At 36.4% G+C, this 11,641-nt stretch overlaps 1 protein-coding gene across 1 annotated transcript; it reads left to right on the forward strand.

Moving 5' to 3' along the window:
- Nucleotides 1-571: 571 nt before the first annotated feature.
- Nucleotides 572-11,005, forward strand: LOC125263326. Its single transcript, XM_048182315.1, has 9 exons — nucleotides 572-998; nucleotides 1,895-2,008; nucleotides 5,414-5,576; nucleotides 6,323-6,515; nucleotides 6,615-6,683; nucleotides 6,880-6,978; nucleotides 10,090-10,285; nucleotides 10,413-10,544; nucleotides 10,730-11,005. The coding sequence occupies exons 1-9, from the start codon at nucleotides 917-919 to the stop codon at nucleotides 10,948-10,950; spliced, it is 1,269 nt and encodes a 422-aa protein (XP_048038272.1). The 5' UTR covers nucleotides 572-916; the 3' UTR covers nucleotides 10,951-11,005.
- Nucleotides 11,006-11,641: the final 636 nt, after the last annotated feature.

Raw genomic sequence — 11,641 nt, forward strand, 5'->3', positions numbered from 1 at the left:
ACTGTTTTAAGAAATGCACATACTGGTTTACATCTTAAGGATGCATATGAATGAGAATATATAATAGGAGAGCAGTTACAGCAAACATTGTTTTATATTTAGAGAGAGAGAGAGAGAGAGAGAGAGCAGTTACAGTATTTAGTATAAAAAGTGTTTAAAAGAATCATGACTCAAGCTGGGACGTTTACATGTTTGTTTACAGATTTATTTTGTTCTTACTTTGATTTTAAAAGGCACTGGATGTGAAACCCCTGCTCCCATAACACTAACCCTAACCCTAACCCTAACCCTAGAGCTGCAGACAGTCTGACACTGAGTGACTCGCCGCCCTTCCCCCACCGGCCTGACTCTGATCGCGCGCGCGCCTCCCGCCCATCCCCCACAGCAGCAGCGCAGCAGCTTCAGTGCAGAGTGAGATCAACTCTGATGAGAGATCACAGGTGCTGCTCAAATGATGGAATAATCTGTCGTGGCTATGCGTTTTTAAAGCACTTTTACAAGATCTAGCAGCTTTTCCTTCCTTTATATTTAATATAAAATACCATAAATTAAAAAAAAAAATTGAAAGAAAATGCTGTTAATAAAGTGCACGTTAAAGTTTATTTTAGAGCCTCGAAATAATCCACACATCTCCCTGATTTTAACTCAAACATTTGATTAAATAGAATTAGTAAAAATTAAGATATGTGTTCCAAAGAGATCGTTTAAAAGTGATCATGTGTTCTGTCCATTAGAAAGACGTACGCCTCCGTTTTTATTTTATTTTTTTATTTAAGTTTGAAGAACCAGTACTGTGAATAAATCAAACAAAGATCTAGGTGTTTGCCAAAATATTTATTAGGTCAAATAAATGTAGTCACAATTTCAACGTGAAATCCAAATACGTAACTACGTCACGTACACACGTCAGCTGTGGATGTGTTTTCCCGGGAAATGCAGTCACATGGCATTGCTTGACGCGAAAAAGACGACAACCCCCATCAATGGACGCTGGAGAGGTGAGATCAAGTGTTGTCCCGAAAATGCATGATAACTAAAATACATTGTGAAATATGAAAGTTAGTAAGATGTATGTTTACTTTAGTGGTTAAATTATTTTCTGTTAATGTTTTATTTCTCGATTGTATTTGAGTTTGATTCTCATTTGATTTTTTTTTGCAATAAGGAAAAAAACAGTTTATTGCTTATTTGTAGGCATTGATCAGCAAATATAATTTTGTTATATTTCATATAATATCTCTTTAGATTCTACAATTTAATCAGTGGTAGCCTGTTTTTCTCAATTTTTGTAAAATATCAACAGTATGTATTGTAATTTGAAATAATTAATTTTCATTTTTTATTATTTGATGTCATTTTTAATTTTATGTACAACATTATTTACACATTTTTTTTCTTTAGTGGAACACAAAAGTATCCATGTTTTTTTATTTATCTTCACAGAGCTTTTTTGCACAATGACAGTACATAGACACTTTATAGTATTTTTTTATTCTGTGTGTCAAGCTCCAAAGCAGACAAAATAGTCCATATGAATCTATCAGGTTACTGACTGAAAATCTGTAGCTTTTAAATTAATATGAATATGGATTGACACCAATCATCTGGTCACAATGGTTTTTGGCATCAATGATATTGCTGGGGTTTTTTTTAATCTAAATGCCTGTTTCAGACTGGTCACATGTGCTGTCATTGCATAGAGCTCTGTATTACATTTAAAGATAAACTTTAGTGTTCCACAGAAAAACACAACACAGGTTTGGAACAACATGAGGATTAGTACAATAATTATGTACATTTTTGGGTGAACAATTCCAGTAAGATCAAAAAGATTTTTAAAAATTCTTATTTAATCCATTCACCTTATATTTCTTTTTATTTCTTTTTTTTCCAGAAATAATGCTGAAAAGCAAAAGGCGTAAAACACCTCTGCAGGATGCAGAGGATCACATGACCCATAGAACTGATAAGCCTGGGCTTCAAGAGCAGTTCATCAGCAAATATAAAGGCAAGTATTTATGACTAACCAGATACACGAATGGTTAGGTTTTGATGTCATTAATGCAGAATAACCTGCTTTACAAATAAAGTCTTGTAGTTTAAAGGGTTAGTTCACTCAAAATTGAAGTTTCTGTCATTTCTCCCTCATGTTGTTCCACACCTGTAAGACCTTCATTCATCTTCAGAACACAAATTAAGATATTTTTGATAAAATCTGATGGCTCGGTGAGACCTCTAAAGCTACTAAAGACATATTTAAAACAGTCATGTGACTACAGTGGTTCAACCTTAATGTTATGAAGTGATGAGAATATTTTTTTGTGCACAGAAAAACAAAATAACCACTTTATTCAATAATATCTAGTGATGGGTGATTTTGGGCACACAAAAAGTATTGAACTGCTGTAGTCACATGATCTGTTTTAAATATGTCTTTAGTAGCTTTCTGAACACTGAAAAAGGAAATGATTTTGCTCTCAATGCAGGCCTCACTGAGCCATTGAATTTTATCAAAAATATCTTAATTTGTGTTCTGAAGATGAATGAAGGTCTTATGGGTGTGAAACGACATGAGGGTGAATAATAAATGACAGAATTTCATTTTTGGGTGAACTGAACATTTAGGTGGTTATTGGTTTGTATGTAAACCAGGACAATGGATCATTTTTATAATAGGGTTAGTTCAAATAATGTCATTTATTACTCACCCTCATGCCGTTCCATACCCGTAAGACCTTCAATAAGGTGATTATTTTTTTTGGAGCTATCAGTATATCGTTGTGCATGATCATGTACATGATCAATGTTTTTTTTTATTTATTTTTTTTATTATTGGGTTTTGGTTAAATTCCTGAAGTAAGGGCTGCTTTTTCACTTTTTTTTTTTCTAAGACACAATATACATCAGTAATACCCTCTTGTGATTTAAAAAAAAAAAAGCTTTTACTTTAAAGGCAGTTGCTAACAAGTGTCTAAATGGGAGACAGAGGTTGTCTGGGACATTAAAAATCGTCACCTGAACAGATCAAGTCATCTACTCACTAGTCACTTTCACAGCCTCGTTGTGTTTAGAGGTAGATTTAGGGATGTACACTGTACACAACCATTCAAACATACATTATAAGAATGCAAAACATTATACTTATTAAACAGGGAGATGGATTTTTAAAGTTTTACAGTTCCTGGAGGCACATTTATCAACAACAACAAAAAAACTCTTTATCTAAAGCCAAAAACCATCCATAAACATCCATACACCACAAAGACAAACTATCCAGAAGCGATGCATGTATAAACACAGAATTTTCTTTTAAAAATATTGCAACACAGACACGTTCTAGACGAGTTGTTGAAGCTTAATCATGAGGACGATGAAGTTTTGCAACTGTGGTGTATTTAATAGGCAAACTTAAGCTTAGTTTCTGCAGCCATACAAAAGCCAGTTAAAACAACATATAGGGTTTTAGTTGAGGGAACCAGGGGGGTGTGAACTACCGGATCACCTGCAAAAATACGTCATCGCTGCAGCACTCTATTCTAAATGATATAAAGCCAAGATAATATTGTTTATGTATGAAAGAGTATAAAAATTTTAACTGTATAATTTTAAGACTTTAAAGCAGTGGCGAGGCCAGAAATCTTCAAGTGGGTGGACCTTGGTGAAATAGGGTGGACCTCTGTTTTTTGTCATATATATAATATATATATATATATATATATATATATATATATATATATATATATATATATATATATATATATATATATAGCTTGTTGTTTATTTACTCACTTCATTTTATTATCACGGGAAATGATGTGGATGATATGTGAATCAGTGTCCATCATTTTGCGAGCAATAAAGAAAAATGCAATATTGAAAATATTTCCATTTTAAACCATGAAGACGAGCCAGGATATCACACAACCAATGTGCAAACTTTGCGTGAGAGTCTCAAACTCCAGTCAATTATTCACTACAGAAACAAAGTATAAACTGACTGAGTTTTTGGCATCCGACGCTACAATAACGGCGCATATTCTCTTAGAGATGAGAGATGAATCTAATTTATTTTCTTAATATTTCTCTTGTGGCCCATAGTGAGAAAAAAAAGTATTTTCGTTAATTTGAGAAGTATTTCATGTTAAACAAGTTGTTCTTTAAATGAGGAGCTATCTAACTAATATTTTATTGTCTTCGCAGCACGTCGGTTATGCGGTGATGCGATGATATCGCGGGGCAAATGAATTGCAATATTAATTTAATAATAAAAGTAGCATGATAATAAGAAAAATAATTTAATAGCCCTGCATGCCCATCCACTATATGCCACTGTGAAGGAATAAACAGCAATCGGACACGGCATCAAATCAATGAACTTTTTTATCCAAATCCACGCACAGACCGTTCAGTGTTTAGTAGTGCAATGTCCGAGTCTCTCTTGTAGCAAGAAACGTTTACTAGACCGTGGACTAGCTTTGACTCCCTGAACAGTGTCCGTGCAGCCGAATTTTTATGACCATGGACGGTGCACGTGTGCGTGCATCCGAACGCGTCTTTCCGAGCTCATGGGCAAAGTTGAAAGGCCCGCGCGCTCATGAGCAAAGGAGTATCTTAGAAAGATTTGCGCGCTCAACTGTGAGCGAGACGGAGGGGAACGTGGGAAAAGTATACCTGGGCCTTTACCGCTCCAAATCAGAGGACTGGAGCTGACGGATCATATCGCGAATAACATGGGGGGCATTTTGCTTGTTTGGAGAGTTACTGTCATATTGGTGTGGGGGAAGGACACAATACTGAACCAAAGCTCGATTTAATTTCATTGTCATTACTTCATTTTTAAATTGTTTACACATAGGTGACTACATAGAATAAATTGTTACTGTAGAATAAATAGGCTAATCACAGTAAAAATTAAAACAAACCGGCACACATAGGCTATTATAAGCGCGACTCATGGACGGTGACGCACGCTGCATAGAAACAGCTGCTGCCGCGACTCTGGAAAGCTGAGTTTACCGGCGCGATATAAAAACATATCATGTTATATGTACTTTTAATAATACATTTTTCAAATCATATATAGGCCTTCGCAACAGATATGAATATTTCCAGACCAAAGTAGTGTCTGGAAATAAAATGAAATATTCTGGCACCTTTGATTGGGTGGGCCAGCCATCAATCTGGGTGGGCCAGTGCCGCCCTGGCCCTTCTGTAGCCTCGCCACTGCTTTAAAGTATAATGTAATGTATAAAGAGCACAGCATACTTAGAAATTTGCCTGGCTATTGACTATTTTCATTCAGTAATTTCCCTTTTACATATAATGTACATCATATGGCAGAGAACTTTAAGTAATGATCAAAATGATAGTTGACTTAATAAACTGCTGAATCTAACGCATTTCTCCTCTTCAGGGCGTGGAGTTTTCACCACTAGAGCTTTTTTCAGAGGTGATTTTGCTCTTGAATACAGAGGTGAACTTCTGAGTTCAGAAGAGAGTCTTGACCGAACTGAACACTACACTGAGGCCGAGAACGCGTTCCTGTTTGACTTTCAGTGGCGTGGCAGAAATTGGTGGTGAGTACAGACCTGTTGGATTGATGTAGTAGAGACACTAGATTGTATCGCAAACCTGCAAGATTTAATTCTAGCGGTTTGCTGTCTCGTGTTTTTTAATTGACTTGTTTTAAATAACCATCACATGCAACTTGAAAAAAGAAATGCCTCTATCGTGGTCAGTAGACGAGGTGGCAGCACAACTGTAATGATCAGACTATAATCCCAATCACTTTGAAGCGGTACTAACTGCAGTGGAAGAACAAACCAAGCCGAGTTGAGTCGTACCGCACAGTGAGAAAGTGCCATAAAAGAGCAATGGCACCGGGGTTCGTTTTAATCTAAACAAACATGCCAAGTGTGAACACACCCTTAATACTTAAAATCAACCATGAACTGACTTGAAGGGTGCTGAGTGCAGTTTCTTTGAGTCATCAATATTCGTTTTTAACCGTGTTCCCAAAAGAGAACAAAATGGTGAATGTTAGATGCATTTGTCTGCTGAGAGGATGTTGCCATACACTATCCGATAGATCCGTGGTTCTCAGACCCTCCTCTCTGCAGATTCTGTTTGTCTCCTTAACCTGACACACTCGGTTGAGTTCATAGAGCTGTGTCCTGATGATCAGCTGATGATCTGAATCAGGTAGATTAAAAAACAAGACATACAACTTATGCAGAGCGGTGGGTTTCCACTTAAAAATAACTCTACATGTCTAGCATATATAAGATTACAAGTATTGAGTAATAATTTTATGTCTTTATAGCATGGATGCATCTAAAGAAGACTGTTCCTTGGGAAGACTTGTAAATGATGAACACAGAAATCCTACTTGCAAAATGAGAACCCTTGAAGTGAGCAGGAAACCTCACCTGTGTCTCTTTGCTGTGCGAGACATTCTACCAGGGGAAGAAATCACTTACAATCACGGAGACTCAGACTGGCCATGGCGAGTCAAGGTACTATCAAGAAAATTATAGAAAGATTGATCAGTAATTCAGGATAATCTTTTACTATCTGATTAGTTACCATGTGATTGTGGTCTCATATTTCTCAAGCCTTTGAATCAAGCATCAACTGAATCCTCTGATAAAAAGCCATCCATCAGTTTGGGTCCGCAGAGATCGGTAAGTCCACTTTAAAACATCTGTATCATTATTCTTTATTATTGTCTCTTTTGTGAGTAGTGTGTCTGGGTGTTAACAGAAGGAAAGGAGCGATAGATAAAGTTACTGTAGGACAGCTAGAGTAATTAATAGTTTTTTCTGTTCTATACAAACATTTCTGATTTTTATATTCACTGGTTCCTTTTCTGGCATCCAGCCCCATTGTGCTGCTCCTGTTTCTTCACCTGGATTGGACGAGGTGAACAGCAGTGGTCCACATAAGCAGTCAGGCAAAGCAAGAACATCAAGAAAAACGGTAACTATCTCATAATGCAGCAACTATTAGATGATTTCTGGGAAAAACTGTTGATATTTGAAATCGACACCCAAACAACCACACCCCTCCCTTCATTGCTCCGCCCCAAAATACTGAACACCCTATTCAACACGGGCAACTACTAACAGCTGGTGCACAGGTGTTCAACTAGAAAAGATCTTTATCGCTGGCAGACCGTAGGATGCATTAGAAGGTTTGTTTTTAGTTGATTGTAGGTGCATGTCCACTTCATCCAGCACACTTTGTGTAAACGCTCCAAATGGTACAAAATAATATTTTGTCATTAGAAATGTAATTTCTGTGAAAGAAATGTAAAAAGTTCAATTGGTTCCTTCCCGGTCTGGAAGGAACCACTGCGGAGAAGCACAGTATCTGTGTGACTCGTCATAGACAAACGGAGAGAAGTAGCTCCAGCTGCAATGTTCTTTAGACACGTGCAGTAGGCTTGGGTATCGAGTATCGAGTATTGATTGGAACCGGGACTAGCTTTGCGATTTTCCCGGAATCGTTCCGGAATCGAAATCGGAATTGTTCAAATTCAAACGATACCCAACCCTAACGTGCAGTAATGTTTATTAACCGCTTGAGCACCAAAAGTTATGGAATGTAAATGTAGCGCCTTACTACCCACCTCTGCTAGTTACCTAGTTATTGTCACAATTTTATTTTCAATATTGTTAATGTACATTTTATGTTTGTTTAAAAGGTTAGTTCAAATAATGTCATTAATTACTCATCCTCATGTCGTTCCACACCTGTAAGACCTTCATTAATCTTCAGAACACAAATTAAGATATTTTTAATTAAATCCGATGGCTCAGTGAGGCCTCCATTCAAAGCAATGACATTTCCTCTCTCAAGAACCATAAAGGTACTAAAAACATATTTAAATCAGTTCATGTGAGTACAGTGGTTCAACCCTAATATTATAAAGTGACGAGAATATTTTTGTGCACCAAAAAAACAAAATAACGACTTTTCAACAATATAGTGATGGGCCGATTTCAAAACACTGCTTTGGAGCTTTATGAATAGGTTGTTTGCACATGACGTCACAGCAGCTGCGCGAATGAGTCTGGAGGGCAGGGAGTGATGTTTCTATATAGGAATCCTATCAAAAACTTAAAAAGGTTTTGCATTGTTTATATTTGCTCAAATCGTTAAAATCGAGAACCCAGAAGGTGTTTATATCGTTTACATAACTTTTTCCGTTTTTTATAACTTATTTCATTTTTTAACGTTAAAAGTTGTCGCCTTTTATAGCGTTTTGCGTCTGCTGATACTGAAATTAATATGGATACTTACCTTTTGTTTTTGACTCGGTTAAATATTAACATTCTACATGCTATCGTTTGCAGGGAGGAGAAGATATTTTATCCTATTTAATTATAATTAAATATAATTCTCGGCTAACACGAAAATAGTGTCACGCACTGCCGCTTCAGCCGTCGTATGGTAGAAAATGTCCAAATAAAATAAATATTTAACAAGCTGATGGAAGTCAATGCATTTCTTTGTTGGAAGCGTGTAAATGTAACTAGTTTTAATGTTGTTTTTGTAAATATTCACTTTCCCCATATGGCCATGAAGGAGAATAGGAGGGTCACATTCAGGGGACGGACACCGACACGCTGTATTTTTGTATTTATTTCAACAAATGACCAAAATCAAACCCATAGAAGCTTGTGAACAGTTTTGAAGTGACTGTGTGCAAGTTACAATCATTCACAAGCGAGTGATCATACTCGCAAACATAATGTTAATTAATTATTACACAAAAACCAAATACAAAACTCAAAAGTATGTGATTTTTTTTTTTTTTTTTTTTTTTTTTTTTTTTTTTTAGTGAAAGGCAGTGGGTTTATTTAGTGACATTATTACATTTGCTAAAAGTTGTCTTTCCTCACCTTCTCAACCAAGGCGAAAATTGTATTACTGTCAATTTTTTTTTCCCTGAATGATATTGTGAGTTCCTATTACAATTCTCGATTCAGCATAAATGACCAACAATGGCGACATTTTTCACAATCATGACAGAAAATCAAAATACTGCACTTAACATCACCAGCAGAAAGGCAGCGCGATATAAACAAACCAGACTAGAACTGAATGCGGCGTGACGGCAGCTTCACATCCTCTATATCTGCCTCCTCGATGACAGGAAAGTCTTTTAATTCAGCGGAAAAGTCTCTCCTCTTCATAACACAAGGATCACGTCCAACATATGTTGTGATTTTCTGTTTAAACCTTTCTAAAACCAGCAAAGAAAGGACTTTTCCCCATCTCTTCCATTATAATTTTCACTGCTTGCCCTCCACCGGAATTTCGCGCTTCAACAGAACCACGTGATTGCAAACAACCTATTGAATCAGTGACTCGGAGTGCCAAAGTCATATGATTTCAGCAGTTTAGCCGTTTGATAGGAGATCCGAGTCACTGATTCAATTTGTGAAGCTCCGAAGCAGTGTTTTGAAATCGGCCCATCACTATATTGTCAAAGTCGTTATTTTGTTTGTTTGGCGCACAAAAAGTATTCTCGTTGCTTTATAATATTAAAGTAGAACCACTGTACTCACATGAACTGATTTAAATATGTTTTTAGTACATTAATGGATCTTGAAAGAGGAAATGTTATTGCTTTGGATGCAGGCCTCACTGAGCCATCGGATTTCATCAAAAATATCTTAATTTGTGTTCCGAAGATGAATGAAGGTCTTACGGGTGTGGAACGACATGAGGGTGAGTAATTATTGACAATATTTTCATTTTTGGGTGAACTAACCCTTTATGCTAAATACTTCTTTATATATCCACAGAAGCGGTTTCAATCAAGACTGGCAAAATTAAGAAAACATCATGAAGATTGCTATGAACGTTTTAACAGAGCAGAAATTGAAAAATGAACGCAATAAGATTGCTAAACAGCTATCACAAAAAGATTGTTTGGTGAGTAATATGTCAACATCATCACAATACTCAGTCCTCAGTCCATTAACAGCTAATTATTTTAATATTAATTAATAGTTTCCTTAGTTCTTTTGCTTGTAGACCTTATGTTTTTATTCAAATTATATTTTCAAACTGTTACAGTCATCCTTAGTCGCGTCCACAACTGATGCATCCTCTTCATCGGCACCCTGTGCTGTGTCCACCTCTGTGATGACCTCGTCACCGTATTACCGGTTACCAGAGGGGACACTGCAGTTGGCAAAAATGAGTAAAGTCCTAATGGCCATGGAGAAAGGAACACTGTCGGACTTCAAAGGAAAGAAACTTGACGACATTGGTATGAGTATACTTGAACGGTCTGTGTGTGTCTGTGCTGTATATATTTGCAAAAACTGCAAATAGTCATATGTTACAGATGCTAAGTATAATCAATAAACTGTTGATTTTTTTTATCAATTGTTTAGAGCAACTTGAGGCTCAAGGTGATTCCATGTCAAGTGATGAGGAGGATTACAGTGACGTATCTCAGACGACAGCACCAGCAGAGACTGATCCACCTGTTCAATCTGATCAATCCGCTTCACAAGAGGATCAAGGTAAGAAAAATCTCTAAACTACACACACAATAATCATCAAATAACCATAAATTAGCTCCAAGCAGCAATATCCATCCAAGGGCTTTTCAAAATTCAGAAAAATCTACACATTAGGACATATGTATGATTTGGTCATACTCACTGATTTAGTTGTTATGAGAATTACATTTTTAATTATTCCATAGGTTCTTCAAATGCTCCAAAAAAGAAATGGGAGGACAATGAGGTAAAAGCAGTAGAGAGACACATGATGAAGTTCATCAAGACATGCAAAGTTCCTGGTAAGCAAGACTGTGAAAGATGCATTCACACAGAGTCAGAAGCTTTGAAGCAGCGAACATGGACTCGTGTGAAAAATTATGTGCGGAACAGGATCACGACTCTTAAAAGAAAGGGTGGTTTGTGAGGAGGCACAAACACAAAAACACTTCAGTGCCTTTTATAACTTCTTTACTGTAAAATATATATATATAAAAATACTGTAAAAATATAATATGATGTGGAAAGTGTTAAAAGTATTATTTGACTTATTTGTGTGAAGAGAGTGGCTCAACTAGCGACCAGCTCATTGAAGGTGCTGTACATTAACGTTGTTAGCAAAAGACTGTACTGCGATGTTACATAAACTAATCAAAAATACTTTTCTTTAACTGCCCCTTTTAACATGCTTATACATTTTAAAGAGTGGTATAATCTGAACCGTTTATTCCAAGTAAAATAATCCCATATTAGCTCTTATAAATATATTTTACATGCCATCTTAACACTTTTAAGCACATTCTCTTTTTGTAAGAAATGGAGGAAAATGAAAATAGAAATTGTTTTGAGGATGGAATGAAACAGAATATCAAGAAAGACAGTATAAGAACGCTAATGAAGAAAGAATAGTTCATTTTCAATTAGGGCTGGGCGATATATCGCATGCGATTGTCACGCGCATTTCGTCAGTAAAGCCGGTTCCCTGATTACCGCTAAATCGCCATCACCTGCTTTCAAATGGAGCGGCATTTAATAGACAGAGCCGTAGTTCACTGACAAGCTACGCAAAATCGTGTTAATTATCGCAGATGAATCGCCTTCGATAATGAAGGTGATAT

The sequence above is a fragment of the Megalobrama amblycephala genome, linkage group LG2 (genome assembly GCF_018812025.1).
Source record: "Megalobrama amblycephala isolate DHTTF-2021 linkage group LG2, ASM1881202v1, whole genome shotgun sequence".
Classification (NCBI taxonomy): domain Eukaryota; kingdom Metazoa; phylum Chordata; class Actinopteri; order Cypriniformes; family Xenocyprididae; genus Megalobrama; species Megalobrama amblycephala.